Source organism: Chelon labrosus, assembly GCF_963514085.1.
Source record: "Chelon labrosus genome assembly, chromosome: 22".
In the NCBI taxonomy this organism is placed as follows: domain Eukaryota; kingdom Metazoa; phylum Chordata; class Actinopteri; order Mugiliformes; family Mugilidae; genus Chelon; species Chelon labrosus.
The window spans coordinates 8,281,586-8,300,205 of NC_140355.1; the positions used below are offsets into that span (position 1 = coordinate 8,281,586).

The 18,620-nt window shown below is 42.4% G+C and overlaps 1 protein-coding gene across 1 annotated transcript in view; it reads right to left on the reverse strand.

Annotated features, from left to right (window-relative positions):
* Positions 1–18,620, reverse strand: part of plppr1 (phospholipid phosphatase related 1) — a 48,779-nt gene that overhangs the window by 20,595 nt on the left and 9,564 nt on the right. The window contains exon 2 of the mRNA XM_084571636.1: positions 9,004–9,106. Coding sequence (XP_084427762.1) covers positions 9,004–9,063 — 60 coding nt within the window. The 5' untranslated portion in view covers positions 9,064–9,106. The remainder of the gene's footprint in view (positions 1–9,003; positions 9,107–18,620) is intronic.

An 18,620-nucleotide genomic window follows, 5' to 3' on the forward strand; every position in this document is an offset into this window, starting at 1 on the left:
ATCACATACCTGTCAGGTTTACGAGCTAATGCATATATAAACAGGCTCGGGCAGATTAAGTGGCGAGATGTACAGCAGAGTGCATTTGCTAAATTTTATTATAAGTATTACCGTGATTTCTTTCTGTGTGACCTTCCGTTAATTTGCATTTATTTTTTTATTTTTTTAAAAAGCCCAAGCTTCCCCTCAAGCTCAGTTACAACAACAACAACCACATTTGTATTCATTCACCAGCCTGTGTAGCCTGAAATAGAACGGTTCCAACAAGACATTTGAGCCTGAGTGAGAAAGTTCTGGACCATTTCTTTCATACTCTTACGAAAAGCACAAACATTTCCCCTATCACTCACCCCGCCTCCTTCTGCTTCTCTATACTATAGATCATAGAAGGCCATGAACGGCGAGTGAAACGCGACAAGAGCCATCGTGTCGTTTCAAATTACGAAAACAGGCCGCGAGAGACGAGCAATTTCATCTTGTTTGGCCAGATCTTCTCCTGTCGGTAGCAGGGCGAGCTTGGTCATTACTCAGCCAGATAACTACCTTACTGATAAAGATGTTTTAGTGCACCAGCTAAAAAAAAAAAAAAAAAAAAACTGGTGCAATCTAATCTCTGGATGCCGCTCCCTTGTCCCGTGACTTCTTCATGAACTGTCTTTTCTGTGATAGCTCTACACCTGGACAAATGTCATTTTCTCTGCATAAAGCATAACTTGTGGCTCCATTATATTCACTCCCCAGCCAGCGTCACGCCGCATTAGCTGCGTGAAGGGCAGACTGACAAGGCTGGCTGTCGTAAAATGGTTATAGAAAAAGTTACTGCAGCATGTCATTATCCTTCTCCGCTGGAGGGAAGGAGTCACTTCTTTTAGCCAAGAGCCTGGCAGGGCATTGCTGACGGATTTATTCTTTTTAAATACATCCTCTTTCAGTACCTTAAAGCATCACCAATCAGTACATTTTGTTGTGTTTTACAGCCCAATACGTTACAGTTTTGGTTCAGTTTGTCTTTGTAACATATAAATGCAATTCCATTTATCCATCACTCCAGCCCTGGCACACTTCTCCTCTTCCCCTTCACTCCAAAAAAATGTTTTTACTGTCGGCATCTCCTCCCTCACATCCTGAAAACAGCCAGGAAAGTGTTACATAAATGCAACAGCAAGTCCTAGATTTTCATCAAACTGTCACATGCTGTTAGTAGATCGGGAAAGACTGACAGAAATGGGCATGTCAGCCCAGCTTGCAAGAATTTACAATTTACTGTTATCAAATTTGTCTTTAATTGGCGAAGAAGAAGATAGCTCCTCTTTTCAGATGTTTTCAAATATGCATTCTCCAAAAAAGTGGAGTATAGAGATGGATAGTCAGAAATCCATCTATAAATCCCAGCTCACAAGCTCAGCATCTTTTGAAAGTTTCAAGAAGGGTCAGTCAGTCTGTGGGGTGGGTCAAAGAACTGCTTCGACCTATGCCTTTTTTTTATCATGTGGAAGTCAAAGTAAACACTGGGGAGTCAGGCTCACTGAGGAAATATTCATTTTCTAAACTGGTAAACTCATAGAAATCCCACTGCTGGACTAGCATGAACTCTCCCTAACAAGCCTTCTTCTGTCCATCACCGCATAAAGCCTGCCCAAACAATGTCACAAGCACAGAAGATTTTGCCGGGGGCGTAATGAACTCGCAACGGAGTGACTCCAACCAGTAGCTACAACATAAATTTTGTGCGCGGGGAAGTTCGGGCTGGCTACCAGGCTACCACCTTCACCAAAGAAACATGAGCTTCAACTCTTCCGCCCCCTAGTGGTCAGAGCGAAGAAATGCAATCCTTCATAAATGGATGGAAACTTCCCCTGAGCCATGGGAACGAGGTTGGCTCTTTGTGTGTAGCTACCTGATACAACTGTTTAGCACAAATAAAGACTAGAAACAGAGACCAGAACTTGCCAAGCTGCTCGTCTTTCAGGTTCCCTAAACCTTCACTCAATTTAAAACAGTTTTGCATGGAATGATGCCATGCATTTAAGGACTGGTTTAAGCCGTTTACAACAACTTTAAGGGGGACGAACTGCCTGAAGTGGCCTTTTTTTTTTTTTTTTTTAACACTAGAAGCTACAAACACATCAGAGATCGATACAAGTTTTCCGTAGGAAGTAATGGCGTCCCCGGGGCACTATATCATATAGTTGCCGCTAAGAAATGTGCATGTTTAAACCTTGGATGTTTGTTCTTCGCATTTAACCCATGCATTAGTACACATAAAGGGTACAGAGCACATTCAGTGCAGTGGAGCCCGAGGAGTGATTTGGGGGCTCTGATGCCTTCCACTTCAGCTATTGGAAGTTGAGGGAAAAGTTTAGTGGTCAGTTAATACTCTTCATTCCGCTCGGAACTCCCACACATTCATACCAGCTGGATATTTAAACATGTGCTTTAATTCAATTAACACACAACTTAAAGATTTCTGCTCAGCTCTCCCCGCATTCAATCGCTGAGTTCAGGTACAGTACGTTTCCCATCTGAAACTGCATGAACCAAGCTAGCGGCTTCAGCTACGTTGTGTGCTCTTTAAAAGAACTAAATGTTAACACGAAGTTCCCCAGATAAAAGCCTCCTGTTAGAATCCCCCTCGCGTCAAAAACACATTGCGTCAGTGAACGCAGAAGATCAAAATAGATCGGTCCCAGTGGGGATGGTTTTTTTTTGTTTTTCTGAAGTAATGACAGCCTGCAAGATCATTATTACACCATGCCGGCGGAGGAGACACCGAGCAAGATAAGAAGAAAGAAATGTTCACAAATGATAGCTGGGAGAATCCAAATAGCCCGGTGTGGGTGCTGTTTTAAACTGTAAATGTAGCGAGGTTTTTTTTGCTCATGTTTGCAAAACCTGAAAGGCCTAGTTAGTTCAAGTCAGATTAATGAACGCCGGAGCTCTGTGCATTTCATAATCCGAGCCAGATAGATACAGGACAAGCGATTTTCTTAGTCTCGGTCACGCTTCTACAGCTCCGTCTTTAATTCATGTCTCATCATTTTTTGTAACTTTCCTTTCTCATTATGGTGCTCTCTTCATCCTCTCAATCTCATCTGTATGTCTCCTCCCTCGTGTCCCATCTTCCGGTTGCACTCCTCCCCAGATTTCAGGTCCTATCCTTATTTTTATCCCCTTTCATCTCACAGTTCCCACTCAAATTGAGAGCGACCGTGACAAAATGGCAGCAACAAATGATCACCACGCAACGCTAAGGAGCGGATGAAAGGAAAAGCAACAAGTTACGTGACGGAACAAACAAATCACCATAAATAAACCTCCTCCTGTCACACGGCCTCTGGCAGCGAACCGCACAGCCCGGCTGCTCCAATCAGGGAGCTTTGTTTTGGTCACGTGACACTAGTGTCCCTCTGCTTCGCCCTGTTCGTGACAGGCAGGGTGAGTAAGAGAAAGGAAGGGGGGGGGGGGGGGGGGGAAATAATAACAGAAGACACAAAGGAGCTGGGAAAGAGTGAAGTGATAGAGAAGAGGGCGAAGGAGAAGGAGAGCTCCTGTGACACCGCGGAGGAACAGGAGAGGGGGAGATCGAGGGAGGAAGCAGGTTCGGCGGCGGGGAAGGGAGGGGCGAGAGAAATGAGGCTGTGAGGATGTGACAGAGACATCAAAGAGGGAGAGGAAGAGAAAAGAGGGACGGGCAGGAGGAGACAGGGAGATGGATAGGATGCCTTTGAGAACTGTCTGTGAAGAAACAGGGGGCGGGGGATGGGGGGAAACAGAGTGATGAAAATTAAAGAAAGCTTGCTTCTTAGTGGGATATCACACTGTCTCTCTGAGGAGCACTCTGCCGACACTCTGCTGCAATGTGAGAGAAGAAGAAAAAACAAGCTGAGAGTGCTGATTAAATAAATGGCCATCGCTATGTGGGGACTGGTGTAGAAACAGACAATAATGAATGACAATATGGTAAAATACAGTCGTAATAACACAAAATTAATAAAAGAAAAAGAAAACGCGGCTACATTATAGTGTGTTATAAAGCCAGATAGTGTATGATGCTTATGAATAGTAAACAAAGGAATAAAGGTGTACATCATTAATTTTAGAGGCATCATATCTTCTGATCTCTGAAAACTGAATTTTATTTAAGAATGCATAATTGATTAGTTTGGGTCTTGAGCTAATATTTGAAGATGCTGTCAGTATTTAATCTTTAAAGCTCCCTTTCCTCAATCAAAAATAAAGTTTAAAAGAATAATCAAGCAGCAGAGGCTTGAGGATATGTACATATTCTCTACACAACAGGAAAACATCTGACAACAAAACTCGGTGGAGCTTTTTCAGTAACAACAGGAACTAGGATTAGGAACTTTTGGAGGTGTCAAATGACACCGATCAGTCAAAACATTAAAACTACTGACAGAAGTAACTAACACTGACCATCTTGTGACAATTCAATGTTCTGCTGGGAAACTTTTGGACCTGGCATTAGTGTGGATGTTACTTAGACATGTACCACCCACCTAGACCAGACCAGGCACCCGCACCCCATAGCAATGACACTCCTTGATGGCAGCAGCCATCCCCAGCAGGATGCAGCCGGACACAGGCACACACAAAAACAGTTTAGGAACAACTCAAAAAAACATGAAAAACAGCACAAGGTGTTGACCTGGGGGGTATTCCAGAAAGCAGGTTTAACAAACACTGAGATAAAACTTAACCTCTGGGTTGTCTGAACCTGAGGCGACTAAACCCGAGCTGTCGGTTCCAAAACACCGGTTAGCAATCAGTTCAATCAACCCCGGATTGTTTAACCTAGAGTTGTGCGCGATCACGGCGAAGTTATAAAGGCATCATCTATTGAGAGTCGAAACCATGAGTAAAAATGGCAAAGCGCAGAGCAGCCTATTTTTCTGAAGCGGAGCAGCAAGTTCTGCTCGAGGCGTACGAGGAGGAAAGAGCGATAATCACGAAAAAAAGCAATACTTGCGCGTCTGCCAAGGAACGAGATTTTGTTTGGCAGAGAATTGCCGACCGCGTAAATGCGTAAGTTTAGTAGGCTATAGCACATTAATGTGTCAGAAGCACAATAATTCAGTAGATATTAGGCTACATATTAACTGCTTTGTATGAGACTTTCTTATACTATAGACTACCTTGTCATATATTGTATTATTTTTAATTAGATGTAACCCGACCGCCCTCAAGAGAACGTGGCCGCAGGTCAAAACAAAATATAAAAACATTGTCCAAGTTGGTAAGATATATCTGGGTGCATCATCTTAGACATCACTTATCCAGTATTATATTCTTGAATTGCCATATTACAACAAGTTACATTCATTTCAAAGCCAATAGGAAGAAAGCAGAGGAGAGGAAGACCGGTTCTGGGCCAGCGGTGTCCCCCCTCACCAGTGTGGAGGAGTTGGCGATCAGTATCAATCGAGGGCGTCCGATGATGGAGGGGATTTCTGGGGGCACGTCATCGGAGTCCTCAACCTCCCAGGAGGAGCAAAATTAACAAGTGCAATGCATTTTCCCTAATAGGCCCACGCCTAAATCACTTATGTCTAATTTGTGTAGCCTTGCAAGTTCGAAAATGACCAATTTATGAACTTCTCAGTTGTAGGTGGAGGTGGAGTGGTGGAGCCCGCACGCGCAACAATTACGATGAGCGAATCCACGATGCGTAACGTTCGAAATGTGGGGATGGAGAATGTTGTTTAAATAAATTAAAGATTCCGCAGAAAAACACTAGCGCTCTGGCAAAAACTCATTAGGAAAAGAAAGGATATTAAGTCGTGGTCTTATACCCTCTCACGGTGAATAGCCCGAATGATTTTTGTGTTTCAATGTCAATTGGATCTTCCTCAAAAGGAAACGTCATTGTGTGACAAGTGTGGAAACAGCGGTCTGGCTGAACGTGCACTTAAATACCCGAACATAACCTGAACAAAACCTACCCCTACCAGGTTAAGTTCAGAGCCTATGTTACTATAGTTACTTACATAGCCTGATCATATTTGAGCGTTCTGGAACCGAAATCCCAGGTTTACCGCTAACTCTGGGTTTACATATCCAGTTAAGCCAGTAAACCTGCTTTCTGGAATACCCCCCTGGCCTCCAAATTCACTAGATCCCAAACTGATCAAGTGTCTGTGGGATGCGCTGGAACAAGCCTGATTTACTGACTGACAACGTTCTGTTGCCAGACACCACAGGACACCCTCAGAAGGCCCATGTCCATTCTCTGATGAGTCAGAACTGTTTTGGAGGCACAAGGGAGACCTACACCCGGATCACCCCCTCAACCCACACTTCACACTGCTGCCATCTGGGCGCAGATACAGAACCCTAAAGTGGAGAAGGGTGTGCTTTAACAAGAGCTTCGTACCCTCCGCTATCATGACACTTAATAATCTGCCCCATTAAACCTCGTGCAGACCTAGCCCTCCCGAGTGTGATGATATCATGTACTGTTGTTCAATGTATGGTTGTGTTCGCTCATGGTGCGTTTGTTATGGTCTTTTTGTTTGTATGTATATGTTGCTCATGTCTGCATTATATGCACTGTTTTGTGTTTTTCTGTGACAGACTGTGGAAACAAATTTCCTTATGGGACAATAAAGGCTATCTATCTATCTATCTACACAATGTTAGGAAGGTGGTCATAATGTACATTGACTACCCAGTGGTGGAACCTTTCAAAAAACAGGAACTTTGTGGGTGGGGCCTGTAGCCTATGTCTATGTCTATTATTTTGGGCATTTCAAATCTGCCTTGCTACTATTGCTCATCTCTTTTACTATTGCTCGCACAGTGGAGTTACCACATCTGCAAAGCAATAAATCAACAGCAGCATGGCTTCACTCTCCTTCATGCTACATGCTATACTGCTGTTATTGTTGTATAGCCTTCCACATAACCACTACCTACTGGACTCATTTATACATAAGCAGACAAATGTGCCTAGTCTTCACAGGTTTTAGCCTGTGATACATACGCAGAGAACTAAGTCTAAAAGTATATTTCAGTTCTTTGAAGAAAAGTTCCTTGGCTCCTCCGAGTACTTTTTCATTGAGAGGTCACTAATAACAGCTGCTAGCTGAAATGATTAGTTCTTTTCACCAGCAGTAAACATCAGAGAGATGGCAAAGTTCTTGTTTTAACTTGGACACGGACAACTGTTTGGAATAAAGTAAAGCTGGCAATTTATTCTACAACAAGCCTGGAACAGCTTTTTAACACAAAACCCGATCATCTAAATCAGACTATTTCACTTTGACAGTTGATAATAACACTCATATATCACGCATCACACTTCCAAATAAGAGGCATTTCAGCTCTACAGGCAACGAACGAACCGACATAAATTTTCCACGATAGGAGTCATCAATCGTCAACATTGTGTTGTGCATTAAATTTCTGTACAATGATGACACACTGTCTAACAGAAGGACATTCTAGAAAAGCTGAAGGATATGATGATTAATCATGTGTCATAATTCAAAATAACATGTTGCAGAAATGACAGGGCTTGAATGTGTTGTGTATCGTCGCCTTTTAAATCTCTCATGATCTATGTCGTCTGGCTGTGTGGGAGCAAAGGGAATTTTGTTAGTTAGAAATGTATGATCTTATGTCGACATATCCACACTTTTTAAGTATCACGACAGTAGATGCACCGACCAGCCACAAAATTAAAACCACTCGCAGGAGAAGTAAATAGCACTGACCATCTTGTGACAATTCAATGTTCTGCTGGGAAACTTTTGGACCTGGCATTCATGTGGATGTTACTTAGATGTGTACCGCCCACCTAGACCAGCCCAGGCACCCCCACCCCATAGCAATGACACTCCTTGATGGCAGCAGCCATCCCCAGCAGGATGCAGCCTGACACAGACACACGGTTTAGGAACAACTCAAAAAAAACATGAACAGCACAGGGTGTTGACCTGGCCTCCAAATTCACTAGATCCCAAACTGATCAAGTATCTGTGGGACGATCCACAGAGGGCCCTTCCCTCAAACCATTGGACCCAAAGGCCCCCACTAACAACATTCTGTTGCCAGACACCACAGGACACCCTCAGAAGGCCCATGTCCATTCTCTGATTTTGGAGGCACAAGGGAGACCTACACAATATCAGGAAGGTGGTCATAATGTTATGCCTGATTAGTGTATATTTCCCATCTTGTATACTTAGACTGAACTTGACAGAAACATAACATCTTGAGCCAAATCCAACAATCTCTCCTTGTTCTCCGACACAAAGCTCAATTTAAATTATTGACATCTGACTAATCAATAACTGGGGGTGTCTCGTGTTAACGTCTCCCATTTGAAACTAGCAGAGAGCGATCCTGTGATTCTTAATGAGACAAGAAAATGAAGAGTATTGTCATCAGTCAAAGGGTTGTCATTCACTAATTTTCTTCCCTTATCACGGAGGCTACACCCAGATCCTGTACCACGCTATCATTGCAGTCAAACTAACCTGCTGTACATAGCGAAGGTTGACAGAGGATATGAACGAGACGCAAAAGTCAGTCAAGAAGAAGGCTTGGGTTTAAGGCAGAGGCTGATAGAGCGTCAGGGTAAACTCATCTGCTATGCAGGATATTCCCTCTGAGCAGTGTGTGTGTCTCAGAGTGAGAGAGGGATGGAGGAGAATAATGCAGAGTGTCCTGAGACATCTCTCTGATTAAGGATTTTCAGCTGACACGGTAATTAAATATCAAGAAGCTGCACAAGTCTCGCTCTCACACACACACACGCACACACAGCTCTCCGCTCATTCCAACACTTTACGCTCTGGTTAGCAGTGTATAATTCCCCAGAAGAGGTCATTTGCTGATGGTTAAATTATCACTCAAACGCGCACACATTCATCATTTACATTCCCCAAACCAGGACCTACATTCGCTCGCACGTGCATGAATTTTTACACTTAACACTTGAAGCTCGGCTTTTCACATGAGCACACGCGCACAGCCTCTCACCTCTACAAAGATGAAGCATGGGATGATGGAGTAGCTGCGCAGGGTGTTGTTGGAAGCCATCTTGTCTCCTGCCGGGAGACGTGCTCTCAGGATTCAGCTCACTCTGCAAAGACAGAAACATCAGGTGTCAGCTCTCGTTATGTGATAATGACGGGGAAGCAGACGTGACATTCCTACCTTCGGTAGAGCTTAGATTTTATTAGGGTTGCTCAGAGAAATGGACGGGAAATGAGTGATAAGGACTGACGGCCAACAGACAGAACATAAAGTTAATGCAATTTATTCTATTTCAAAGGATTTATGACAGTTCATTTGACTTTCTAATGTCTTCCCACAACTGAGACAGAATATCGACAGGTAAGGCAGGGTTTTCTTTCTGAACAAAGCAAGATAACATTTACTCTGCACAGTGATGCCAAACAAATTAGTTCTAAGCTCTAAATGACTGGTAGGGGAAGCCACTTGGATGAGTGACGGTACATCTTCAAGAAAAAACAACTCCAGTTGCCTTGGTTTCAGCTTTGTTTTGTTTTTTAGAGACAATGACATGGATGACTGAGAAGATTCACAAACCATTTAAGAAGACATATTTAAAAGCCGTGAACAACCATCTGAAGACCAATATATTGTCCGTTCAGTTAGCTTTGCTCTGATATTGGTACACCGATCAGGCATAACATTATGACCACCTTCCTAATATTGTGTCGGTCTCCCTTGTGCCTCAAAAACAGTTGAGAATGGACAACTCATCAGAGAATGGACATGGGCCTTCTGAGGGTGTCCTGTGGTGTCTGGCAACAGAATGTTGTTAGCAGGGGCCTTTGGGTCCTATGGGTTGAGGGGAGGGGCCTCTGTGGATCATCCCACAGATACTTGATCAGTTTGGGATCTAGTGAATTTGGAGGCCAGGTCAACACCTTGCGCTGTTTTTCATGTCTTTTGAGTCGTTCCTAAAGCGTTTGTGTCAGGCTGCCTCTGCTGGGGATGGCTGCTTCCATCAAGGAGTGTCATTGCTATGGGGTGGCGGTGCCTGGTCTGGTTAAGTTGGGTTGTACACGTCCTATACATCTGTACTTCCACATCTCCTGTCAATGGTTTTATTGTTGTGGCTGATCTGTGTATTTTGCTCAAATCGTGTTTAGTCAAAACCTAATATCTAAATCTCGCTCTCGAGGATACATATTACCAGTCATATCTGATTTACTAATGTGCGAACAAAACTGAATTTAGAATCCACCGTATTAATCACATTCCATTAAATTTTCTACATTGATGGAGCTGATCTGCGCTCTCCCTGGCGCTGCTTCCATTCTCCTTCCGTCATCTTGTTTTCCCGCATTTCATTATGGCCTCTAATTGTCACAAACAATAATACGGCAACTCCCCGCAGAGGACTGCGCCCTCATTAGTGAGTCTGGGGGTGAAAAAAGCAGTAAATAAGAGCACAAGAGCTGTGTTTTTTGATTGTCTGCCTCCAAACAAGGCTGAAATGGTTTCTCACCAGCTCGCACCATTGTTTCCACTCACTGAACACCGACAGCACGAGGGTGAGGTGTCTTGCAGTTTCACCGAGCGTAGATGAGTTTTCAAAGTGGCAAAGGAAGGCTCGAAATGTCAGTGTCTGCTGTGGTAATTGTTGATTTATTGGTCTTAATAAACCAAGCCCTGACCTGCTGCAGATCTATTTAATGGTCATAAATGTGTTATGGGCCTGTAATCGCCCTTAATTCCCCAGTAAAGAGTAACGTTCCTAATTTGAGGCTCCATGTGCTGCTACTGCGCAATTCTGAATAATGAAAGGCAGCGAGTGGAGAGAGGAGAGGAGGAGGTCTGCTACAGAACCAAGTTGGAGAGAAATGCAGCAGTCTGTGGAGTTTTCAGATCTTACATTTATTAACGAGCTTTTTCCGACTGATGCCTTTTTGTCTTTTCTTTCGCGTCCCACATGATGAATTGTTCTCGAACAATAGCAGCTCATTATAACCGCCGGAGAGATGACTGAGCCACGTTCAGTATCAAATGTTAAGACACCGTATTTTTGCTCGAGTGCTAACAAGAAAAGAAGACTTTTGTGCATGTTAATAGCCGCTCACAGCGTTTCTGTGACGACTGGCTCTTATTTCAACATAGCGGCACAATATTCAATAGACATCTAAGCTCAAGCAATGTAAACTCAGAAAATCCACCCAGAGCCATAATGCCCACTTACCCTTTAGAACCGTGTAGGTGTGTCGGTGTCAATGCATATGTGTCTATGGTTCCTGCGTAATATGTTTATAACAATACTATAAATTCTTTCCTTTTACATCTTATTTGTTTCTGAATGAGAGCTGATTCTAAGAAATGCCAGTTAGGAGATCAGCAGCAATACCTAACTCTATGAATAGACTGCAATCACGGCTGTCGTCCTTTCATACTTTTAATTTTATTAAACCATAAATGGAGAAATGGAGAACACTTGCTACAACAGGATTAACCGCAAAGCTACATGTCTTGTCACATGCTTGATGATTTACCAATTAAGGTTGATGCATTTCCATACTGCTGCAGTCACAAACTTAAAGCTGCACTGCAAAACAGGAACATATAAAAGACCGCTTGACTCTTACATTAAAGCCCTTGCCAGACAAGTTCGGTTGCCTACAGAACAAAACAACCGATTAAATAGAAACGCAGCCTTCAGATGAAAGTTTACCATCAGACAATGCTTACAAACCTGGTTCATTGTTCCAAAACTGGGAGCATTTTCACACAAGGTCGGTTTGTTTGGGCACACGAAATCGAACAAATCAACCGAGCTCATACTGGTTAGAGAGGGTGGTCTCAGCCGGCCAGCAGTAACAATGTACGTTACCCACAGACCGATATATATGAGCTACTACTCATAAGCTTTTAATTGTGTATCCAAGCAGTTCACCTGACGTGTCTTTGGAAGAAAAAACATTCGGTGAATATGTAGCTGTATGCCTCCAGAATGCATCTTCTCCTTCAAAGTTGTCTGGCATCAGCAGTGCGAAGACAGGTGAGGAGCACGATGGGTTAATGCAGCAAACTAGCAGCGGTTCATCAAGTGTGTGCAGATACTTCACTAAGGATGAAACCCGTACTACCATGTCATGCAGAATATGTAAGTCACTCCTGAAATACAACTTAAGTACTACTGAAAAGGCATCACATCACTAGCATCACTAGCAGAGGAACGGTCCAAAGCCTCTGGACAGCAGTCAAGAGTGTAGCAACTTCACATTCGGCTTCAGAGAAATACTATCCCATCTTACAACAAGCTAAGGAGTACTCTTAAATGATATTGATGGTGCTGAGATGCAGCCTGTTTTTATACAGGCTATACATATCTGCAGCACACAGTCTGTAGTGCATGAGCTGTCTGTTCTCAGCGGGTATTCAGGTCAAGAACATAGATTTCATTCCTCCAAAGCATTACTTCCTACTTAGATGTAACCTTATTGCCAGTAGGGTGAGACAAACGTTGCACGGTGCACCTTTAAACAATGATACAACTGCTATCCAACAATTAAGAATCTATTCGCCTTCTTGCCAAAAGCAGATGAGATTACCAAGAATGAGGAAATAATTAGGGAACAGCTTGCCTGGCTCTGTGTTAAGTAGCAAAATCAAAGCATTACCCAACAGTACCTATAAAGGCCATACACCATACTTTATGTTTGTTTAACCTTCATGAAACTTAAATGTTTTCATATTTCTATTGGAAGTTGGAAGAGAGCATTTCCAACCATGCCCCCAGACTGTTATGTAACAGCCGCTATGCTATGCTCCTCGACTGTGAGGTTTAAACTCCCAAAACATGACATTTCATATGGGGGCTGAATCATTTGTTCACACTCTATTGCAGCCGAGAGTGGGAGTACACTAATGCTGACATAAAAGTGTGAAAAACATCTCATTACATCAGGTTATTCCTGCATATCACAGAGGTCATTAAGTTTCCCGTCATTGTTCGGGATTCAGGTGGGGAGGCAGAAACCAGTGTATACAACATTATCAGCTCATTTATTTGTATTTGAAGCTTTGTTTGAGGTCTTCAATCTGTATTTAGAATATGGCAAAGGTCCCAAGTCTCATCCCGATTTAAAAACAAACACTCCAACCCTGACTGAGTCATTAGACGCAGGCAGACAGTGATAGCAGGTCTAATCAGTCCCTAAGTGCCTGTCCAATCTCATTTAACACTCCATCCAGGCTATTCAATTCAACATTAAATAGCAACAGTCTGACCGTTCACCGCTTCACTTGAGGTTCAGCTAAATAAATGTCTGTAAGCAAAGGCCGTTAATTACAAATCAGCACCTGCCATCCCGCCATGTGATCCACAAGCCTTTTTTACACATATGATCGTGTTGCAATTTATCTCTGTCTACCTTTACAGGACGATCAGCGCAAACCTTATTCCTGTGTCAGTGCCAAGCTCTCCTGTTCAAGGACACTTCAGCCGAGCGGACGGCTGACAGATGAGGCTGAACGGGGGATTTCCAGTTTACGGATGGTCTCACAGTTCACTAAAAGTACAAGCACCCACCTGAGAAGCCCTGCACGCCACAAAATCCATAAAAAAACATTAGCGCTGGATATCCATGCAATCCATTTCAGTGCACATTAATGGCGTCATCAGCCTCCACTGAGTTTTCATATCATGGGAGGCAGAGAAGCGTCAGATACAGCGAGGAAACAGAACGGCCATGCTTGTAATGTGGTAAAAGCCTCTAGAGTTAAATGGCAGTAGCGATGCCATTGACACTGCTAACTGATACTCCAACATAAAAGGTCTTTTTAAAAGTTTTGCATAAGCACCAACAAGAATTATTTCTGATGATTTGATCAAGTCAAAAAGTTTAGATTGTTTTATTACAATCTACACGTTGGACTCACAATGCAATGCAATACCCTTCATGCAACAAAGATAAAGGGCAACACTTGTGGCTGCCCTTAGAACAACTCAAATGACATACTAGCAGCATGATGCTACTGTCTCTCATTGAACAGAGGTGGCCCCTTGGGATACTTGGGATATCCCAATACTAGGGATGTCCCGATCAGTGTCAGGACATCGGTAACGGGCTTCAACCACACCCAATCTTTTGTAGTAATAAAGGAGGATCCATAATCACATGACTATGGTTGCTGTGTGGAAGTACCTAAGAAAATGAAGTCAGTCAGACAGCAATTTGTACATGCAATGTGGATGTCTGGCGAGGTGGTAGTAGGTGACCGCCATTCAAAGCTACCAACTTGATTTGCCACCCATGAAAAAAATCACAAAAGAGAATACACTCAAAGGCTGCACCAACACAACAACAAAACACTTAACACTGCGTTTAAAACAAGAGAAAAGTTTCCTCAAGACAGTGTCACAGCGAAAAAATATTACAGAAAAGGTTTATCACGTTGGAGGAGCAAAGAACGCAGGTTTTCAGCGTACTGGCGCCAAAATACGAAATACCTTCTTGACAATACATTAGCTTGGCAGCCCTATTTATTGGACTTAATACAGTCGCACAGTGGACACATGATCCAGGATAGGCTAAATAAAACCTTTATGAATCTACAGGAGGAAGTTTTGTTTATTTATGACCAGCTTTGGTTGGGATACTTAATATTAAAATATTGATACTGGGACATCCCTACCAAATAGATGAACACTTTTGAAAAGGACTCAGTTCTACTCTCTTCTGGCTCAGTTTGAGGAGCGAAAGAATCATACCAGCAACATTAAACCTACATCTTGTTAGCTGCACAAGTAGGTGTCAGTAGGCCCAGGTTATCTGGCTGTTAACGAGAGTCTTACAACAAAAGATCTGTCAACCAATTATAAGTGTTAGTTTTAGCAGTTCATTTTTAAAGGAATGACAACATAATATCAACGACTGCTTAAGTGACACTTGCTGTTCACACTTTGCCGTTTTGTCATACAAAGCATGAAAGATCCTTTGGTAACTATGTACACATCTAATTACAACAAAAATAAGGAAAGTAGACATGGGTTTTCATGTATTTTTGGCGGTTCAGTTCTTAATTATAAAGTTGCTCAAACAGATAACTGATATTTAACTGTCCGCTCTTTCTTGCCTCCTGTTCTAACACTGCAGGAAACACATTAACATATAAAGATGCAGCAAAGAGCTGCATGACTCATCGTCAGCCATTGCAATTTCCAAAATGAGGTCTAAAAAAGTGGAGGCCAGAGAAGCAGAACTTTTCATTTGCTTACAATTATCTTGTGTTTTTGATGATGCAAATCTTTTGAAATGTGTATGTTTGAGGAAGACTTAAAAACTGTGAAGCCTAATTTTTTATTTTGTGCTGTTCTGTGGGCAACAGTACAGAGGGAATAGATAAAAAAAATGGCAATGTGACAGCGGGCTTGATGATTTTACTGGGGACTCTGTGACAGATGAGTCTAATCAGATAGTGTAAGGGGGCCCGCGCTCAGTGTCATAAAGTTTACACTACATTCATTTATTTCTCACGCACCCAACCAGCCTCAGAGCTCTGAAAAGTCACAACACTGAACAACTGGACTTAGTCACAGCAAAGCCTTAACGTGATTTCTCTTTTTCTTGCGCCTCAGGACTTCGTGGCCCAAACATCATAACCATGTAGCACTTTTCTTCCAATTCTGAGAGCCGGTTAATTACAGTCAGATGAAAGGTGATCGTATCGTCTTCCCAGAGGCGAGCTCATCAAACGAGCAGCCTACAGGCCCTGTCAGGAGTCATCAGCATCTCTTCCACTCAGCCACTCAGCTGTGATGACTTTGTCTAGACGTAACCGCTCTTCTCTCTGAGACAGCAGGAGCTGACTGCGAAATATCGAGCACAGAAATATCATATCTGATTGACCATCTCCTGGTCTCCAGCTGAGGCGTTCTGCCTGACTGTGATGACTGTCTGAATGTGACTAAACTGTGACAATGACAGAGTTTGCGATGGAGCTGGGAGTCAAGGCTGGATGTGGGGAAATGAAAGATTATTTCCTGTTAGCAAGCTGTTGGCATAGCCCTGCCTTTTCTCCTGTACTTCAAGCTGTAGTGATTTCAAGTCACAAAGGCAAAAGGTAACTATTTGGACATTTAAAAAGTTTAAACTTTAAAAAAAAAAAAGTAAAATAAAGAAGAAATCTAAGCTGATGAAACAATTAACACAGTTAATATTTGCTCACATCAGTGTGTCAAACATGAGGATGGGCCTCCATTTATTTTTGGCATTTGCTAGATTAAATGATTTAAGAGCTAATTAACAAACAATGTACTGATTACATGAAGATGAAACTTTCAGTAGCAATAAAACGCGGCCCCCTGGAAACATCAAAAACAACATCATCAGTTTCAGTTGATCATCCTCACATCAGGCAGCGTGGAGCAACATTAACACTGTTTTGCCTCCTGGCAAATTAAAGTCTAATGTTTACTATCCTTTAAGGACTAGTTCCAGTCTCTATGATGCCTTAAGGGAAATATGTTCAGCTGCTAAACACTATGTCAAACAGCTAGTTGCTAACTGTGGGCTATAAACACTGAGCTTGAACTCATTCGTTCCTTTCTTGTTTTGCGTGATGATTCTCTGTAGGTCCATCAGCACAAGCACCCCCTTTCATATTAGGCACATTTCCATGTGATTCTGAACTGAATTATAATCAAACTTTCAAAAAGAATGCATCTAGTTTGGAAACTCTAACTTGGATAGATTGGTGGCGTTATGGGCCATGTTACGCATTGCTGTAAGTAGAAAAAGAAAAAGAGGTTGCAAACACAATCTAAAGGACGTTTCTTCTGGACAATTCAAGTTATGCATGTGAACATGTCAGCCAAAATGCCCGTAGGGAAACTAGTTTACACTTGGGACAGTCAGGTATCCCTGAATGCATTTCGTAGTCGTCATCAAGTACACCGACCGTACTGCATTGTCCCATACTTCAGAGTCAGACGAGTCAAGACCAGACTACCAAATACTTGGTATTGATAAATGCCTCTCTAAGATCTCAAAGACAAAGAAGAAACAAACCAAGTTGCCTCGGCAACAAGAAATAAGACAACTCGTAATCATTCTTTAATGTCAGCCAGTATTGGCCATATTGCTCAGAGACAAAGGCAAAACATTTCTTTAATTATAATTTATGCAGCAAGGACCACAGGATGAAGATGGATGACTCTTTTTCTTTTTGTCAAAACATTTCTAATCCGCAATGAAACACGTTAATGGAAACACAGTAAACGTCATACTTTTTTATCTTGAGTTTTTGCATTACAAGTGAAAAATCCATTTATCATGGAGCCGACTAAGCCTGACACTTTTTGTCCACCCTGCAACGCTCATTGTTTTTTAATTTCACCGCAAAAAATCCTTCAACTTATTGCACGGTAAAACGCCCCGGCTCACACCAAATGATTACTATTCACGTCGTAACTGTGTCACTTGTAAATTGCTTTTCCGCACAAAACCTCTTCCTGAAATCATCACGGAGGAAGGGATTCATGGTCAACAGCGTATGTAGATCACGCTTTGCTGTTCCTCTTCCTCCTCATCTGCTGACTGCACAACATCACACAGACACAGACGCAGAGATGTCCCATGGCTAACACTCTTGCCAACGGAGCATATTTGTTGCTATAAATACTCAGGTTTCAATCTTCCCTTGTGGCTTCCTTAAAACCCCTTCCTGGGAAATCATTTCATTTTTTTAGAGACTGTAGAGAATTTTATTTATTACTTTGCCCACAAAGGTTTTGCCAACAAATCAGGCCGAGTCTGAAGATCATGCTCGGACAAAAGGTCACAATGTTCCGTTTAATCACCCTGTTCACATTAACGGAGTCCTTTAGACGACTATCAGCTTCCCCACTCCGTCATGCACACATACAAATATAACTGTGTGTTCACGTAAAATAAAATAAGTCATCGTTCCTCTCATATCTCTCCCCCCAGAGCTAAGCATCAGACAGGACCCTGAATAGCCTGAAAGCGAACAAAGTGAAAGAGACAGAAGGATGTGGAACCAAAAGAGACAGAAAAGACATTGGAAAGGGCACGCGGAGGATGAAAAATAGATAAAGCGAAGCAGAAATAATGTTCAAGTAGGCGGTTCATTTGGGGGAGAAGAACTTTTGCTACCTTTTCTGGGACATATTGCTTGTCTTTATAACTTGTCTTGCTCTTCTTACTGGCAGGCGTGGTCTTCGACACCTCCACAAATCTGACATATATGCACATATGGAAAGTTATTTATAGGCTTCGATGTACAGTAAAAGTTACACACTGTTATTTTTGAAATATGCTCATAGCTTATAGTGTCTTCACACATATTCAGCCACCTTAATTATGAATAGCACAGAAAAGTCAGTTACTAGAGCTATTAATTGGATTTACTGAGCAATGTGAGTAAAGAAAATACTGCAAATGTATAATTAAAAAGCGACCTCTTGTTGACAAAAATGACATATAAAATTCAGACGCAGATGAAGAGGGTGCATTAAGCGTAAAAGATGACCAGTAGTATACTTAGGGGGAAAAAAAATCTGAAATTCTTATTAAGAAATAAAGCAATACATCTCCTAGAAAGAGGCTGGGGTGAACCTTGATAATGAG